The sequence below is a fragment of the Physeter macrocephalus genome, unplaced genomic scaffold (assembly GCF_002837175.3).
Source record: "Physeter macrocephalus isolate SW-GA unplaced genomic scaffold, ASM283717v5 random_645, whole genome shotgun sequence".
NCBI classification, from domain to species: Eukaryota; Metazoa; Chordata; class Mammalia; order Artiodactyla; family Physeteridae; genus Physeter; species Physeter macrocephalus.
Window position 1 is genome coordinate 31,266 of NW_021146004.1, and position 18,735 is coordinate 50,000.

Consider the following 18,735-nt stretch of genomic DNA (forward strand, 5'->3'; position numbering starts at 1 on the left):
TAAATAAAATAAAATAAATTTATTTTAAAAATTCACACTTTGAACCACCTCTCGGGTACATTAAATCGGAAGGTCTGGAGGTGGGGCCTAGGAGTCTACGTCCAGGCAGGGTCTTCACGTGACGTTGAGAACTTTTGGCCAGGGTGATGTTAGGGCCGGGTCTCTGGAACCTCGAGGACCTTTGCCTGAGAGTTCCCGGACAGCTCCTGGAGGAGGTGATATGTGAACGATAAATACGTCCACGACAAGCCATAAGGAAATACGGCTGCGTCCTACTGTTGGCGAAGCGCTGGCAGAGCCGGGCCAGCTCAGGCCCCGCCTACCGATCTGCTCGGTCAGGTGCGTTCGCCTTCCGAGGTGTCTTGGCCTGCGGGGCACTCGTAGCTGCCCCCCTTTCCCAGGTGACGCACATTTGAGCGGCCGGCTCTCGGCAACCGGGGTTCGAGTCCCCGCGTCGGCCGTCATGGCGGACGCGGAGCCGGAGGCTGAGGACGGCAGTGAGGATGGCGGCGGCGGCGGCCGGGCTCCCGCAGGCCAGAGAGGCAGCGCCGCGCGCGTAGCCCCGCTGGGCCCCGAGCAGCTGCGGCGGGTCCTGGAGCAGGTGACGAAGGCGCAGCCACCCGCGAAGCCGCCGCCGCCGCCCTTCGTGCTGCAGGACGCGGCGCGGCGGCTGCGGGACGCGGCCCAGCAGGCCGCCCTGCAGCGGGGCCCCGGGGCCGAGCCCCCGCGCCCGCCGCGCCTGCTACCGCCGCAGGTAAGGCGCCGGGAGGGACCTCCGGGGAAGCTGAGGCCCGGAGGGGGCCGAGGCCTCGCGTCGGGCAGGCCGGAGCCCGCGCCCGCGCTTCCCCTCTTAGGCCTGAGAGCTGCCCAGCCCGAGAGACCGGTGTCCGCCCGCGTGACAATTCAGGGCGTCCCCACACGCAGCTCCATGGGGACCGCAGGCCACCCGCACCTGTCACCGCCCAGTGTTTTCATCTCCTCCCCCGCTGCGGGCTCGGAGCCTGTGCCCATGGCGGCCCCTGCCTGGGACCCAGCCCTGCTCAGGGCTCCTCCGTGCCGCCCGGCTCCTCTCGCAGGCCTTCGGCCGTTCACTCCGCCTTCCTTGAGCACTCACCGTGTTCCGGGCCCTGCCCGAGGCGCAGCGTCGACCACAGCCCTGAAGAACGTGAGGCACGTTGTAGGCGTGCCATGGGGGCTGCTGTAGAGTGAGCAGTCCTTAGGCCTGACGCCGGAGTGGAGACCTGAATGGGTTAGAAGGACATTAAGAGGAGAATTTTCCAGGTGGAAGGCGCTGCAAGTGGCACGGCCGAGACTCGGGACAGAATTAAGTACATTACAGTAACTTGGTGCAGGGCTTGTGGCAGTGCCTGTGTGTGTAACCCCAGTTACAAATGGCCCAGCACGTGCCCGACATTCGCTTAATGAATGAGACACGTGAAAGCACTCTGTATACTAGCCAACATCCTTTCTTAGCGGCGCTGTTTCCCGTCACACAGCTCTTGGCTGCTAGGGAAGCTGGATCTAGAACACGGCCTTCTGAGCCCAGAGGGTCCGGTGTAGCACCTGAAGCTTGAGGTCCTTCCCATCACGTGTAAAGTCACATCCCCTTTCAGCACTGGGCTTGTAAAGGACAATGCTTCTCACTCCAAAAGTGCCATAGCTTCTTCTTCCACTAGACTAAATAGGTAGAGAATAGAATCAGCAATCTTCACGGGGTTTCACTTACGGTTTTGTTTCTGACTGAGTGATTTTGACAGTTTAGAGTCATACCCAGTTGGTCATCAAGACTGGAAAGGTTGTCTCACTAAAGTTTGGGAAGACAAGTATGATTCTGCCCAAATGCCATACTTCTTAGAGCTGTGACCCTGGGTAACGCGACCTCTTTGGGCTTTAGTTTCCTTATTTGTAGGAGGTTTGGCTCCTTGGGTGAGCTTTCCAGCTCGTACTCTGCTGTTGAAACAGATCCCTCTCACATAAGCCCTGCGCAGCAGCTCTGTGGAGTCAGAAGGGTGCCAGCGGCTGTTTGCCGGCCTCTGCTCTGTGCCCGGCACTGTGCTGAGACACTTGGTTCTCAGCAGCCACACAAAAGTGCTTTTATCAGCGTTTTACAGATGAGGAACTAGCTCAAAGGGGTTGAGTGATTTTTGCCGAGGGTCCCCCAGGTGTGGCTACTCTCCAGGGCCTGTTGAATGTGGCTACAGCTTTTTGGGTTTGGTAGCTTAGGAAAAGAGTCCAAAAATGATGTATTCCAGAAAATGAAAGCAAACTTCGGTAGCATGATAGTGTTCGGTAGCTACTCTAGTTGGAATGCTATAAATTCTACCTGCATTCACGACGATGTAATTTTGCAGTCTGTTCAGCTAATATTCTTTGCCCGCCCCACTCCCCCCAGCTGTGTCATGGAGGCCGCAAAGACAAATAAGATGTGTACCTTGCCCCTAGGGAGGTTATGATGTTACCAGGGAGGTAAAACATGACTCAGGATAACTTCTGATCAAGGTCAGAAAGCTAGAGGTACGATAAAGAACTGAATGCATTGAGAGAAAGGGAGAGGTTATTTCTGGCTGAGGGGATCAGAAGAGGTGGCATCTGAACTAGATCTGCAAGGGTGGGTCCAAGTTGAAAATACAGGAGAGGAGAGGCAGTGCTGGAGGTGGGGCAGGGTGTGCCTTTGGAGATCCCAGGCCCTGTGGTTCTCTGTCGGGGGTGGTGTGGATTAGAAGGCACAGACCAAGTGGACACACTCCCACAGGTCAGCCCCTATCCCTCCCATCCTTCCCGTTCCTGCCCCACAGAAACATTTCCAGCTTCCTACCACACGACGTGCCCTTTCTCATGCATCCCTGCATTCACACGTTTTTCCTTACACCTAGAATATGTGTTCCATCTGGCAAAAATTCTACTCAGCCTTCAAGGCCCCCTGCAGAAGTCACCGCTTCTGGGAAGCCTACCAGGCCTGAACTCTCCCTGCCCCTCTTACTGCACCCGTTGCACCATGATGTCGTTTTCCTATCCGTGTTCTTTAGGAAACCTAGTCTGCCTTCAGAATAATCAGTGGAGCTTTGAAAGTACAGATTTTGAGGCAGGATATCCTGAGTCAGCAGGTCTGTAGGTGACTGAGGTGGGGCAGGGGAAACACCCCCTCCCCACGGGTGAGGCTGGGACTTAACTTTTGTTTGTGTATTGGCACCCAGAGATACTTAGTAAACTTTGTTGAATGAAATAGACATATAACAAAGTATCAAGTATAGTACCCACTTGGTAAACTGGTCTGGAAAGAAGATGAAAGAATTAGACCAGCTTGGCCACTTGTGGTAATTCTAAAACAATAGGATTTGGCGTGGGGTGTGTGTGTGGGGGGGTTCTATCTGTCTGTCTGTCTTTAATGGTATTATCTGGTAATACCCCAAGAGCTTAGAGACACAGTCTAAGTGATTGGTAGTAAAGTGAAACAAATGTGATTCTTTTTTATTTTTTTTTTGCGGTACGGCGGGCTTCTCACTGGTGTGGCCTGTCCCGTTGCGGAGCACAGGCTCCGGACGCACACGCTCAGCGGCCATGGCTCGCGGGCCCAGCCGCTCCGCGGCATGTGGGATCCTCCCGGACCGGGGCACGAACCCGTGTCCCCTGAATCGGCAGGCGGACTCTCAATCACTGCACCACCAGGGAAGCCCGGTATATATATATATTTTTAAGTGATGTAGAGTAGATACTATCAGAAGGCGTTTATGTAGGAATGGTAAGTGCATGAACTTTTTATTTTGTTTATATATGCAAATGTTTCTGTAAGGACGAGGGGTGTGATGTAAAATAGATTACTGTGGACTGGGCAGAAAGGTTGAGAAACACCACTGTAAACAGTACAGATACATTATATAGACTTTTTTCTATGTAAGATGTATAAGTTAGAAAAAAATCTCAACAGTGGATTTAAGATGAGAGTAAAATTGTAGAAATGTTGATAAGCATAGTGCTTCTTTTCTTTTTCTGTGTTTAAGCAATTGGAAGCCATTTGTGTCAAGGTTACATCTGGAGAGACGAAAGGTCAGGAAAAACCGATGCCTGCACTGGCCACCATCCAGCCCAAGACAGCCAGGCCGAGCCAGCCGCTCGGGAGACACTGCAGCGTGCTGGGGCTCAGCGTCGCCAGCTCTCAGCTGCTCGGGGCACAGCCCCTCCTGAGCGCCGGGCCACAGCCGCGTCTCCTGAGTCACTCACCTCAGCCTCCTGTTCAGGTGTTCGTCCAGAGGCCACTGCTCGCCCTCCAACCAGTCCCTGCGAAGAGAGTCTTGGCCTCTGAGGCCCTGAGTGGACAGGGCCCCACGTCGTCCCCTCTGTCAGCCTCTGACCCGCCAGCAGGAACATCTGTTTCATCCAGTCCAGCAAATTTATTTATTTCCAACTCGCAAACAAAATGCACCAAGAAACTAAAAAAATCTTTAAAAGTGAAAACACGTTCTGGACGGATATCTCGACCTCCCAAGTATAAAGCTAAAGATTATAAATTCATAAAAACAGAGGATCTGGCCGATGGTCACCCCTCAGACTCTGACGACTATTCAGAGCTGAGCGTGGAGGAAGATGAAGACCGCAGGGCAAGGCAGGCGCTCTTCGATTCATCGAGCTGCGCTCTGCGGCCCAAAGCTTTTAAGTGTCAGACCTGTGAAAAGTCATATATCGGAAAGGGGGGGCTCGCCCGGCACTTCAAACTGAATCCAGGCCATGGCCACCTGGAGCCTGAGACGTTGCTGTCTAAGAAAGCCAATGGGAGCATGATCCCGGGCCCCACGGAGGGCAGGACCACCAGCCTGGCATCCCCGGAGCTGTCCACACCAGCTCTTCTAAGTGAGGAAGGGGCCCGCTCAGCACGGGGTGGCCTGCAGGTAACGTTTCTGTCTGGTGATCGCGTCCTGATTCCTGCCCATCCTTTTTTTTTTTTTTTTTTTTTTTTTTTTTTTATCTTTTTTTGGCCACGCCGCGCAGCATGTGGGATCTTAGTTCCCCGACCAGGGATCGAACCCGCGCCCCCTGCATTGGCAGCACGGAGCCTTAACCACTGGACCGCCAGGGAAGGCCCCTGCCCATCATCCTTAAGTTAACTTTATGTTGTCTGCACTGCTGCCAGATAATCGAGGAGAAGTGTGCCTTCCGTCCAGTGCAGACAGTTTACTGATGGGAACGCAGGCACCAGTCCTGTAGATCCGGTCAGTAAAACTAATCACGAGCACTCTTGGCTGATGCTGACATGACTGTGGTCCTGGGAAAGGTCCAAGTGGGGGGCGCCAGTCCACAGGGCTGCTTCCTGGGGCGTCCGCAGTAAGACGTCTGCTTGCCGTGTTCTCTCCTTGCTTTGCCCCTTCCGAAACTCAATCAGACAAAGCAGATACGAGTCACCATGAGTCTGCGTCACCACGTCAACGTTTATTTACTGAAATTTTAACTTACCCAACGTGTGGTGAGCATTGTACAGTAGGTCAGTTATTTAAAAAACAGCAGGTGGATCACTTTAACAAATGGCAGGCCTCTGTGGTCGCCCTCATCCCACTTTGTCGTAAGCTTCCTTCCTTTTCCTTTGACTTGTGTTAGCTGTTGTTCGTTATCTGTAGTTTTCAGACGTTAAATAGAGAAACCGGAGTTGGAATTGATGTGACTACTTGATGGGAGTTTGTGACTTTAGGGACCCGGAAGCTGTTGAAAATGCGTGTTTGCCTGCTCGTGGCGACCTCATTCCCAGCAGCGGACGGGGTTCCTGCAGGAGGGCCAAGGCCGGCGGCTGCTTCCGCTTTCACATCCGCTCCTTGGGACCTGAACAGACACCTCCTGGGCCCAGGAGATCTGTACTGAGTGAGGCCTAGTGGTGGAACCATGGGACAGCCCTGTGTTAGGTTTCAAAAATATTGTCTCACCTTGCAGCCTCAGTAATAATAGTAATAACAGTAATACCGTTTATTGCATGCCTGCTTTGGGCAGGAGCATCACATACATTTTCTCAATCCTGTGAGAGCCCTAAAGGCAGGTGCGGGAGTCCCTGCTGGAGACGAGGCTCATGGGGCTCAGAGGGGATGACGGGCTCCCTGTCGAGGCGCGCCTAGGACTCTGTCCAGGCTGGGGTTAGACCCAGGTCTTTTGACCGCAAAGCCTGCACTCTAGGCCCGGCTGCCTCTGCTAGGAGCTTCTACGCCTCTCACAGCTGGCAAGAGCCCGACTTTCGAGAGACCTCTAACTTTTCTTAAGTTGTAGTAGGACCAGGATGACCATGTAGTTCGTCACCCGAACCCGGACATTCTGAGAATGAAAGGGGCACTGTTAATCATTCCAAGGGACAGCAGGCACAGCCAGGACTGCCTCAGACGAGCTGGACGACCAGGCCGGCCGGCACCTTCCATTTCCTTCAATAATGAAATCTTACACCACAGCAAAAGCAGCTTCTGGATATCTGACTTCTGGAATTTAGGCACCTAGCCTTGCTCCAGACGGCTTTGAGGCCGTGGGGTCCCAGAGCGGCTCCCTCCAACCAGAACTATGTCTCCTCTCCTCTCCTGAGTCGGCCATGGATGGCCACGTGGTGCTTAAAGCCACAGGCAGACCTGGCGTTCCTCCTGAGGCTCCATTTTAATGAAGATTTGGAGGGAAAATTCTTTAAGAGGACACACTTTGTGCTAGCTTTCCTTGTATTTAACCTTCCACCAGTCCTGGGAGATGTAGGCGTATTATTCCTATTTTCAGAGGAGGAGGGAGTTGGCACAGAATGAGGAAATAGCTAGATGGCGCTAGATCCGACTCTCTTCACAAAGCTGTGCAAATCCACGGAGACAGAAAGTAGATTAGTGGCTGCTGGGTCTGGGGAAAGGGAGGAATGTGTGATAGTGTGTAGGCTTTCTTTGGGGGATGATGAAACTGTTCTGGGATTAGAGAGTGGTGATGGTTACACAACCTCGTGAATATCCTAAATTCCACCTAATTGTATATTTCCAAAGGATGAATTTTATGGGATTTGAAATATTTCCAATAAAAAATAATTAAAAAAATCTAAAAGTCATGGGTAAATTATGAATTAACAAAATTCAGGTCAATTTTTAAGATGGTAGTGGCATCAGAAAAGCCTTTTGTTTCATTTTGGGCAACACCCCGGGGTTAGGGTTTGTCAGCCCTGACTTGCAGGGTAGTATTCTTCTGGTGTCTTAAAGGGATACTTCGTTTACGTGTAGGATGCATTGATTATAGTTAATGTGTCTAAATTATGCAAAGAAGAAGAATTTAGCAAGTTCCTTGCTTTTGACTTGACATTTTTCTGCTTTAAGGCTTTCATCATGGTGTATAAAGCATGATTATTTTATTTTTGTTTGGGTGTGCAACCCTATCTAGAATGGTCAGTCTGTAGACGTTGAAGAGGCGCTGGTGTCTGAACCAAAAAGTGGAAGTTTTTCAGCCCTTTTGGGATCAGAGAGACACCCCGGACCTAGAAGAAGCGGCTACTCCGCGGCCCTCCCAGAGCCCAGCGCAGCCGTCCTGGAGCAGAGTGGAGCGGTTCGCCCACAGGTGGGCGTTGGGGCAGTTTGTGCGCAGGGCCCAGCAAGGAGCAGAGCCAGGCTCCTGGAGGTGCGTCGCTCTTAGAACCCTGTTCTTGAAACCTGTGTCTCTGGCATGGTACCTGGCAGTTCACTATTAGGTTTCTGAATTTAGAAGTAAAATACCCAGTTTAGGTCAACTAAGCAGTTCACCTGATGTGTAATTAGATGAAGCGTGTAATAAATTCAAAGACAGCATTATCTGAAATAACTCCCAGCTGTACCTGTTTGAAATGACCAGAGGGCCTTAAATATAGAGCTGCTTGCCTTTTTCAGTTTTAGAATAATTATAAGCTGTGTTTTCATGGAAGCAGTCTAGAAAACAACAGAAATGGTTTTCTATTTTTTTGTAAAAAGTTTCAAGGTATAAAAGCACGTTTCAGGTTTTGAACTCTAGAATCTCCATTCCACCCCCTTGAAAGTAAGTTTATCGAATTTAGTCGGATTGGCTTAGAAAAGCGGAAACCCAAACTTACCCAAATTGTCTTTGACTAGGATGTATTTATTTGCCTGCTAATGGCTGGATGAGTATCTTAAAGAAGAGAAGTGAAGAACAGCAAGAGCGAGCACGAGATAAGTTAGTGAGACAGCTGGCCCCAGAGAGAGCTGTCAGGAGCCCGGCCTCCCAGCTCCTACACGCGCTTCCCGCCGGCCCCTCAGCGGCGCCGGCTGCTGTGCCTCGTGGCACTGATTCCCTGACCGTAGTGGCTGCACTTAGGTGAGAAGCCTGAACCTCACCGAGGCTGTTAGCTTGTACCAGGTCACCCGCAGGCCGGTGGCGGATCCGGGATTTGGATCTGAGACCGGTAGGCGGCCCTAACGCGCCGCCTTGACTCGACTCGCGGTGCCTCACCCGTCGTTCGGAGAGTCGGGGGCTGCTCCGAACAGCACCGCTCTTGATCCTACAGACGGGAGTCTCCCCAGCAACGGGCCCTCACTTACACAGGAACCGGGTGTCCGTCCAGTATGGGGCCCTGTCCTGGCTGGGCGGGGACGCCGCGCGAGGGGAGAGGTGGCGGCCAGAGCAGTCAGCGGCAGCGCTGTCCGTGCGCGTGGCTGGGAAGCGGGGAGCCGAGGAGGTGCCCTCTCTGCTGCTGTGACGCGCGTCCTGAACGCCCGGGCGTGGGCCGTGCCCCACACGCCCACCTTCTCATGCCTCCTGGGTGTTGGAAACCAGCTGGTCGTTTTGCTCTAAGGGCTCTTGAAAGTCACGATTAGGCATTTTTATCTTGCCAATGAAAAGGTTTTCCTTTTGCTTTTTGACTGCTTGATGACCATCTGTGTCTTCCTCGGAACCCCTGCCAGTTTGCAGCTCCCAATTGATGGCCCTTCCTAAGCCCTGAGCCCGTGACCTCCCTGAGCCCTGTATGACCGTTTCTAGGACTTGTCGGTTCCGCCCTGACATTCTTGCCTCCCTGGGTGATCTCGCCCGTCCTCCTGGCTTCTCCTTCCGTCCGTCTGCTGACTCTAACGCCTGTGCTTCTGTCCAGACCGCTCCCGAGCTTCGGAGCTGATTTCAGGCATCCCCACCTGCTGTCCTGTAGAGCCGTCCACATCCTGCCAGAGCCCACAGGCTGGCTTCCTGCCCCACCCCCTATTACCAGGGGGCTGCCCGGGTACTCAGCTGGGCGCCCAGAGGCACCCATGACTCCTCTTTTCCCCTTTCGCTCCCCCCTCCCCCACCCCGAGGACAGAGGATGGTGCCCTCCCTGCATCCTCTCCCTCCCCCCACCTTGGGTCCGTCCTGCCTGTCCGTGTGCCTCGGTGGTGGTCTCCTGGCGGCGGGCTGCCCCGGGATTTGCTTGCATTTTCGTCTTGGGCACCAGTTGGTGAGCCCTGCAGAGTAGGGAGCACGTTTCGCCACCGCTGTGTCCTTCTCCAGGGCCTGGCGCCCGCCACTCGCTCAGTGCTGTCACGCGGGAGCGAGACTCTGAACCCAGTGTTGACCACGGGGCTTTGTCAGTGGGTGGGCAAGTGCGACACTTAACAAGGCAGAACGTTTACAGTTGAGAGGCGCGTGATCGCTGAGAATTGAGGGAACTTTCTGCCTTCTGTGTTCTTTGCTACAACAACTCGTTGGCTGCTGGGAAATTCTTTCCACGCTTTCAAAGACGTCAAACGCTTTCTTCTGGTAGTTTCTCCACCAGTGTGACCGGGAGGATCTGGTGGAGTCGGCTCTGCCTCTGCTGGCCCAGGCCGTGACCGTGTCGGAATTTCTTCTGACGAAGGTGAGTCTCCTGCGTGTTTCTAAGTGACTGAGGGGATGATTTGAAGTTATTTAGAAAGGCGTCCTTCATATTTACTTGGAAGGAGCCAGGCCCCCGGGAATCCTCTCGCTCCCCCAGGACAGGGCTGAAGTGAGCCTGCCGGGTGCCCAGCGCACGGCCCTCAGGCAGGCCGCTCGTGGACTCCGTGACTGTTTTCACTTTGTGTGGGAGGAGCGACAGGCACCTTTCTCCTGGCACCCACCCACCCTGCCAGCCTCCTGCACTGCAGCTCTGCCCCCGATGAGCCCGCTCTGAGATGCGGCCTCACCGCCGGCACCCACACGTCCTGGAGGCGCCCCGAGGAGCAGAGGCCTGGCCCTCCCTGGCCTGCAGGCCCCGGAATGTGCCCGTTTTCGTCCTCGGGGCCTTTCCGCCTTCCCGTACCGCTCCCCTGGCCACCATCCTCTGGTGGCCCTCATCTGGGCTGCTTTGTTTCCTGGGCCGCTTCTCCCAGGCCCGTTCTGGTGCCCCGCCGAGCGCGAGGCTGGGCACACGTAGGCTCTCGCTGGGGAGCGAAGGCAGTGCCTGTGGTCATGGCTGCTGAGGGCCGAGGAACTTGAGGCCTTCCCTCTTTCGGATTTCTCTGTATTTTCCATTTCATTGCCTTGGGTTTAAACATTTTTTTTGTCATCTTTATCTTCACTAAGGTTGAAAAAGGTCATCTAGCAAAACCTTTCTTCCCAGCTGTGTACAAGGAATTTGAAGAGTTGCATAAAATGGTTAAGAAAATGTGTCAAGATTACCTCCATAGCTCTGGTCCCTGTTCTCTGGAAATAAACAACAGTAAGGTAACAAGCTCACAAGAGAGACTCGCTCTTAGAGCCAAAAGAAGGCTGTCCATTAAAAAAGGAGGATGCTTATTTTAGTAGTGACATCTTCCCAGTCAACTTCTTCTAGCTTTTTCTTCTATCAAGTGCAGGTTTTTTTCCTAATATAAAAGCGATACATGCTTTTTTCAGAAAACTCGGAAATGCAGATAAGCTAAAAGAAAATTGCAAACACCCATAACCCTCCCACTCACCGATGATCACAGTTAATAGACTGTGTCTTTCTTCAGTGTGTAGGTGTTTGCAAAGGGCTGAGTTACACAGGGACCGGTAGTTATTTTTTGCGGTTGTGTCGACAGAATTCTCATTTCAGTGTCATTGCCTTTAGCTATATTGGGTCCTTGACAAAAATATGTCGTGAACTGGCGAGGATTTACTTGTCTCGGATCAAACCCTTTGCTGGGCAGAGTGTGGCCAGTGGTCAGGTCCCCCAGGGGCCTCTCGCTGTGTCCAGCGCGGAGACTCGGGTCGGCGCCTCCACCGAGCAGCTCACTGACTCCCGGCAAGTCCCCGCACCCTCCGCCCCTCTGCCAAAGGGCAGCACTGAGTTCACCGGCTCTTCCGGCTCTCACGTGCCGGGGCTGTAATAGTCTGGTTTCGCCAGACTATTGAACAACACGGATGGGCTTGGAGGGCGTTATGCTGAGGGAGGTAAGTCAGAGGAAGACAGATGCGGTATAACATCAATTATGTGCTGGATCTAAGAAATACAAGCAGCTAGTGGATACAGGTTCGTGAGTAGGTCAGAAGGTAAATAAGTGGTGTTGGGTTTACTAAAAAATCACTCACACAACAATGAAGACTGCTCCTATCATTTGATCACACCGACGACAGAGCTGCCTGTCTGTGATTGGAAAGGTGAGTGTTTTCTCAGTACAGGGCAGTTACTTCTGTAGCAAGAAGTCTGAATCTACACTGTAATATAATACATGGGTTTTTTGGGTTCGGTTTTTTGGGTGTTTTTGGGTCATGATCATTAGTTTTATACAAATTCAATATTTAATATAACCTAATAAACTCTCGTGTTTTATTTTCTTAAATCATATATTTTTAAAATGCAGTGGATTCTTTGCTAAACCTCCCATAGATGCCCCGGTTGGCAGCGGTCACCTACCTGTTTATAAACTGTCGGTTAAGCCGGTGTGGGTACCATCCTGTTGTGGAGCAGACAGGACGTGCACGGATGCTGTGCGCGCTCACGGGGACCCTGCTTTGTGGGCAGTTCGGGATGTGACGCAGCCTCTTTGGAGCGAAGACAGTGGCTCTGTTGGCAGGGGACGCTGTCAGGTTGTTGGGCAGTAAGCTTGCCGACCCCGTTCTCTAGCTTAACCTCGACCTGCTGCCCTTCCTGCCTGCCCCAGCCCTTGCCTGCTCTGTGGCGTTCTCTTTATGCTGTCCAGGCATCAGTGACCAGGGCTGTTGGTTATCACCTTAACACCCAGTGCTTTACATAGGTTTTGCGTAGGGAGTCTATCTAATCTTTACAAAGTCCCCTCAGGGCAACTGTGGTCTCCCTCATAAGATAGGAGACTTAGCAGGTAGGTGGCTGCCAAGGTCACCCAGGCTCTGAGCAGAGGTGCTGGGATCCAGCTCTGGCTCTCAAACCCACATCCTTTCCACCAGCTGGGAAAGGAGATCTGGTCCCAGAATAGGCAGGATTCTCTTTCTGGAGATGCCAGTGAGAATTCAAACAAGGAGGAATAACGGGCGAGAAAGTCACCATGGTGTCAGACTCACATGATGAAGCCGGTGCCGACAGTCTCTCTTCATTTTTCCCACTGTTTAGGTGGCACCTTGCTGTACAAAGGGACTTCACAGATTTAAACTCAGCCCTTTGTTCTTAAGTGCTGCCATGATCCCGAATCTTGTGTTTTGAGTGGAGCGTCTCTATGGGCCCCTTTCTGCTCAGGTTGCCGAGTCCTTAGGAATCACAGAAGAATTCCTGAGGAAAAAAGAAACACGCACGGACTGCACTCCTCCCAAGTGCACCGGCCGAGAGGAGGACCGGGAGGAGCTGGAGGGTGCTGGCCCAGAGAAGAGGCGGCGTGAGGTGGGCGTGGCCGTGGGGGGGCGCCCGGCTACTGTCAGTTCCACATTGCGTTATTGGGGTTGGATCTCTTCAACTCACAACACTGTTTTCCAGGAAGAAAAGGTGCAAGGTGGCCTGTTTCTCCCTAGTCTTAGCTGGTTGCATCTTCTCTTCCTAGACCGCAGAGGACAGGCTGGCTTCGGTGAAAAGGACCAGAAGAGAAACTGTGCCCCAGGACACCACAGAGTATTCTGCCGACGGTGGAGGCCTGCAGAGGCTGGCCGCGTGTGCCCCAGCTGCCAGTGCGGGTAAAACGCTCTTTGCGGGGTGCAGCCTGGGGCTCAGAGGCCTGCTGCCCGGGTGGGTGCCCCTGTGGCCACATCTCAGAGAACCCTCTGGTTTCTCAAGAGTTTTACCCCAACCTCCCAGTGTTCTGTGGTTCCGTGTTTATTCCCCGTGAGTCTTGGGGCCTTTGGGGTTTTCTTGGGTCCTTTATTGAAACGAAGAGCTGCCTCGTGGTACTGAGTCGGTTGTACCTGGGCGGGGGGGGTCCCAAGAAGTTAGGCAGACCTGAGACCAGGGACACGTCCCAAGGACACACCAGGCCCACGGCTTGGCTTTCGTGAGACTTGGCTCTAAGTGCCAGCTGAGAGTTAACATTCGAAAATGAGACATGTTCTAGCTTTTATTTCGCCTAGCCAGAACTGATCAAGGAGACAGTTCAAACGTATGGCAGGCATACTCAGAATGATTATACAACTTTCTAAAATCTTATCAGGGCTGAAACCTTGCCTGATCCTAAAGTCTCTAACTTAAAGAGGCATTCTCCGTTCTAGAACTTATTACTTAATTCTTCCGGAGGGGAGGGCAGATTTATTCATTGAGAACAATGAAAACCCTCTGGCACCTGCTTGGAACACAGCTCCTCTCCCCTAACTAGTCTGAGTTTCCTCTTTTAATTTCATCCATTCTTGGAAGCTACCAAGTAACAAGGAGGGTTTATGTTTTCGTTTTTGGGGCAAGAAAATTACCTTGGACCAGCTTGTTTTGGATAGTGAGTACAGCGACCGGCCATAGCAGCACACAAATGACTGTCTGTTTTTCCCAACTGTTTAGGTTTTGCCCCTGGAGTAAATGGGGGCGCCTCTCACCCACCCGAAGAAAAGCCCCACAATGCCGGTTCCTGAGCTCGACAGCAGCACAGCACAGGCGGGCCAGCAGCTGAAAGCGTTTGCTGACTCAGCCGCCGGGAGCGGGTCTGCAGACCCTGCTCTCTCGTTTCGAGAAGCTCGTGGGCTGGTGGTTTATACTCAGTTAGGAGAACCAGGGTCTCTGGCCCAGGACCAGGTGGCAGCATCCTCTGGGGAGAAGGCCCAGGAACACTCGTCAGGACAGGACGCTGGGGACGGCCTGGGAAGCCGGGCTCTCTGCGGCACCTCGATGGCCCTGCCGCCTGGCCGGCCTGGAAATGCAGAGGCGGGAAGCCTCCGCGAGGTGTGCGGCTCCCACCTGAGCAGCCCGCAGTCCGGGCCCGGCGAGGTCCTGCTTCCGGAGGCCGCGGCCCGCAGGAGAGAGCATGGTCCGTGGACGTCATGCCAGCCGGCTATGCCTACGGCACCACGTCCGAGCCGGGGCCTCAACCCAGCCGGGGCGGGTTGCTGGGTCCTGAAGGGGGCCTCGCAGGCCACGCGGGGGGACTCGGACCAGTCGCCCTGCGGGACCGAGACACACGCTGACCGGAGGGAGCTGGAGGGCATCACTGCCGTCAGGGAAGCCACGGCTTTTGAAAATGCCATTGGGGGCCCCACGTTGCTGTCCCAGCGACAGGAGCAGATATTTATCCAGACTTCTGATGGGTGTATCTTGTCCCATCCAGGCTCCGTAGTGTCTGGGGAGGGGGACACTATCACAGTGACCGACACAGAGGGGCCTGCCCTGCAGGTGGGCCCCCTGGAAGGGGTTCCTCTGGAAACCGTGGAGACGGAGCCCTCTCAGTGAAATGGAGCCAGAACCGCAGTCCTAGATTTGGATGTATTTTACCCGGAGGTCTACTTCAAGGAGTGTTTATTTTTCTAATGTGAATACTGACACAAGTGAACATTTTATTTATAAAGAATAATGTCTTTCTACCCCACTGTCTACCTTTTACTACATCTTGCTCACTGTAATAATGGCAGATACGTTACCTGATAACAAATACCCGATACATCTAACTCCTAGGAGCTTTTGACAACTATTGCAGTTAATACCGCTACACTATTTCTTGAATCTCCCCTGCTCCCCTGTTCCAAAACACTATGCCCCCTTTCTCTTCGGTGATACGCTGCTCTTTCACCAGACCTGGTCCATACTAGAAGCCTCTTTTGGGCTCAGTAAACAAATAAATATGTAAGCTTGCCATCTGGGCAGCATTTTATTGGGAAGTAGGGAAGAAAATTGTTTCTACCGACACCTTATGGATGAGGAAAGGGAGGCATAGGGATGGGACCCCCAGCCCTTTGATGTCCCACATGTAAAGTCACTTATCAAGATCTCTCTTTTTTTAGAATGTTTTCCTTGGCTCTATTACGGGGAGAGAAAGGGAGGGCCGCTTGCCCACACGCAGACGAGAGCATCAGGAGGGCACAGCTGTCCTCTGCCCCCACCGGCGGAGACTGTCAGCAGAGACCCCGGGCAGGCAGGGCTGCGGGTCGTGGGCTGCACCCCCCTGGTGCTGTGCTCCGGCCCGGCCCGCTGTGGAGGGGCGGGCTTTATTCTTGGGGGGCCACATTGCCTACAGCCCTCTCAGTGACTGGGGGCGTCTTCCTGTCCTCTAATCTGATATCAAGGTGGGTCCAACAGGAGCAGAAGGGCGGGCGTCCCTGCAGGATGGAGTGAGTAAACCACAGCAGCTCTGGAGAGTCGGGCTCGAGGGTCAGGTCGTGGCACTGATGCCGAGAGCTCAGCTTCTCTGGTGCCCAGTCGAATCTCGGAGACAGAGTTTTGGGTGGAGTAGAAAAGGACAGCTTTATTACTCTGCCAGACAAAGGGGGACACAGTGGGCTCCTGCCTTGGAAAAACCATGTGTCCCAACCCAGGAGGATTTGATAAGGAGTTTTATAACAATACCTCCCAAGGGTGGGGTTGCTGACAAGATGAGGGTGTGTGAAGGGTCTCAGGTGGCCGGGTCTCCTAGTCTTGATGAGCTTCTCTGGTCCCTTTAATCTCGCCTCCGGTGGTGTCCTGGCTGCTCCTCCCTGGTTAGCCAACTGTTCTAACCTGCCCTTTGGAACTCGGGGGAGGTCATGGAGGCTGGAGTCTTGCCTATAAGAAACGGGGGACAAAAACGGGGCCACAGGGCCCCGCTCGGTTTCAGCACATCCTTTGGACTCGGGCACTTCTCGGGAACACAGAGCTGCGCGAAACCACTGGGGGTCCCGTCCTGGGGTCCTGGAGCCTGGGGGTTAGGACTTCAACACACGAACTTGGGGGGACATATCCAGAGCATGGCACCTCTCAAGTAAAAATGTGAGCCGGTGGGCATTCAGGGAGTTGAGTGGCTCTGCTCCGGAGGCGGTCCAGAGCCAGGTCGCTTCCGCACCTAGGGTGGCCCTCTTCCCAGAGGTCTCAGAGGCTCGCTGCCGCGCGTGTCTGCTCCATCCCCCGGGAGTCGGAGGAGCCGGAGAAGCGCGCTCAGCCCCTGACGGTCGTGATCTGGAAGACGCACACAAGGCCTCTGCTCACGTCTCATTAGCCCTGTGGCCACACCTTGCTGCACAGAAGGCTCTGAGACCTCCTCCTAAACTGGCAGCCGTAAGCCAGGTAACACGAATGAAGCGGAGAATCAATGCCAAAGGATGACCAGCCAAACGCCTCCCCCTAGAGTGGTTAAAATTGCTTCGGGTCAGTCTGGAGAGGTGGTAGTAACAGCTCTGAAAAACCCCAGCAGCTTGAAACAACAAAGGGGTGTGTGTCTCCTGCTCACAAGTCATGTCACTCAGAGGTCGGTGGGGGACCCAGCAGGGGCAGCCACATCTCAAGCACTGCTGGTGGCGCCACCGGAGGGAGAGAGCTCCGGGAGAGGTTAGACCCGCCACCACGCGAGGCACTTCAGTGGCCGCGTGGTCCCATCCAACCCCAAGGGCACTGAAGCGCAGGCTTTCCATGGGCCGGGACGGCAGGAGTCGGGGAATATTTGGTGAAGAGCATGAGTGGTTGATCAACAGAGGTCACGTTATCACTGATGACATGCGCTGTTGTTCACAGCTGTGCTGTGTTCGGTACCTTGTGATTACTTTCATGGTTTGCCTAAGCTTTTGTGTTTCCTGGAAAGAGAGAGAGAGAGGGAATTTTTTTTTTTTTTTACTTTTCATTAAATGTACTTATCGTGAATTCATCTTGAACTGCTTCCCCAACCCAGTTCTGTTTTTGTGGATTCTACCTGTTAATATTTCTTTACTGTCTATTTCACAAGATTTCCAGAGGCAGAGGAGATATCTGGTGATCAATCCACTATGCTTGGAAGTCCAATATGGGTTCTCCAGTGGCTTCATCGTTCCTTTCAGATAGAAGCTGTCCTATAGTTGTGTAATGACTTTGGAACTCAGCAAACTCAACAGCCGAGAGCTCTTCCATCAATTATTTGATGCCTCTTCCGTTGTGTGAGGGACCCCTGGGCTAATGCCACTGGCCACTTGGCTCATTCGCTTGTTTGTCCTTTGCAGTGAAACAGAGCAGGACCCTGTGGGACTCCTGGGCACAAGTCTTTCCATGTCACCCATTTCTTGTTTGTAGGAAATTGGTTTCCTTCAGCTTCCATGGCCTTCCCTGAGTTCCAAAGGGCAGTTTCAAACAGTCGCTCATCAGGGAACAGAGGGGATGCAGAGACAAGGGAGGGGCAGTCAAGAAACAACAGTGCAGCCTTAGGGCAGGGTCCTGGTTCCTCCTCAGGGGACACACAGAACAATACCTTTGAGCTCTTCTGCAGAGCTAAAACCCCCAACAAATAGAAGACATTAACTACTTGATGAAGCACTCTTTATTCCAGAGAGGCCACAGTTTGGTGATACCACCTGATGCCAGATGATATTTGGACTGAAGGAACGAGGGCCCTGCACACACTCTCATCCTTATCAGCAACCCCACCCCAGGTTGGGACACACAGTTTTGAGGGCATTAGCCCGCTGTGGCCCCCTTTGCCTGGCAAAGCAATAAAGCTATTCTTGTCTACTTCACCCCAAACTCTGTCTCCGAGATTCAATTCAGTGCCAGGGCACAGAGGTGGGGTTTTGCCATCAGCAGCGTTGATCGTTTCCATTAGTTCTTCTGGGCAACCTGGGTGTCTGGGGACGAGGCATCACGAACACAGGAAATGTCCTGGAAAGGGCTAGAAATTCTGCAGGGTCTCCTCTGAAGAGCATTTGTTCTTGAAGTACCACACCCCACCCCAAACATAAAACTGACCTCGTGCCTCGGAGGGCCCATCCCGCCTGTCTGGCTCAGGACTGCAGCCTGCTGTCTAAGCTGCAGGAAGCAGGGGGCAGGGTGCCACTTTTGCCGAATGCTGACCAGGCGGTTTCCAGACTGCAGGACATCTGACAGGCTGCTTTTCTGATGGTTAGATTTTAATAAGTACTGCAAAGGAAAGAGAAATTCTCAGACATGTTGCCTTTAAATGCTTTGGCTATGGCAGGTTACACAGTGAGATATCCTTTCTCTCAAAATACATTCCCATCATATATAAAGTCTTTTATTTTGGGAATATTTTCTTTCTTTGCCTGGGAAGCACTTGTTCTTTGCCTGGGATGCTAGAAGTTCAGTTTCATGAGGCTACATCCTGTATCACACAGCATGAAGTTTCTTAGATTTCTGTTTCTGGGGAGCAATGGCAGGACTGACCCCGGATATCTGGTTGCAAATATTGCCAGACTATAGGATTTATGCCTGGAGAATGACATGGAAGACACTTCACTTGGCCTGTCACAGCCTCAGTACAAAACAAGGGGTAGGGCTTCCCTGGTGGCGCAGTGGTTGCGCGTCCACCTGCCGATGCAGGGGACGCGGGT

General features: G+C 53.2%; 1 protein-coding gene and 2 long non-coding RNA genes across 3 annotated transcripts; 1 reads left to right on the plus strand and 2 right to left on the minus strand.

The window, feature by feature from the left end:
* On the minus strand, positions 1-3,030 carry LOC114485202 (uncharacterized). Its single transcript, XR_003678678.2, has 2 exons — positions 1,115-3,030; positions 1-206 (listed from the first exon to the last, which is right to left on the minus strand). It is a non-coding gene; the product is annotated as an uncharacterized lncRNA (long non-coding RNA).
* ZNF839 (zinc finger protein 839) lies at positions 215-16,986 on the plus strand. The gene is given in 11 exon segments (XM_028486169.2): positions 215-754; positions 3,999-4,883; positions 7,366-7,599; positions 9,704-9,796; positions 10,483-10,623; positions 12,572-12,712; positions 12,870-12,999; positions 13,808-13,854; positions 13,856-14,249; positions 14,252-14,382; positions 14,384-16,986. Coding segments are annotated over 11 exon segments (2,793 nt in total). The 5' UTR covers positions 215-463; the 3' UTR covers positions 14,690-16,986.
* Positions 11,776-12,664, minus strand: LOC114485203 (uncharacterized). The gene is made up of 2 exons (XR_003678679.2): positions 12,400-12,664; positions 11,776-11,926 (listed from the first exon to the last, which is right to left on the minus strand). It is a non-coding gene; the product is annotated as an uncharacterized lncRNA (long non-coding RNA).
* Positions 16,987-18,735: the final 1,749 nt, after the last annotated feature.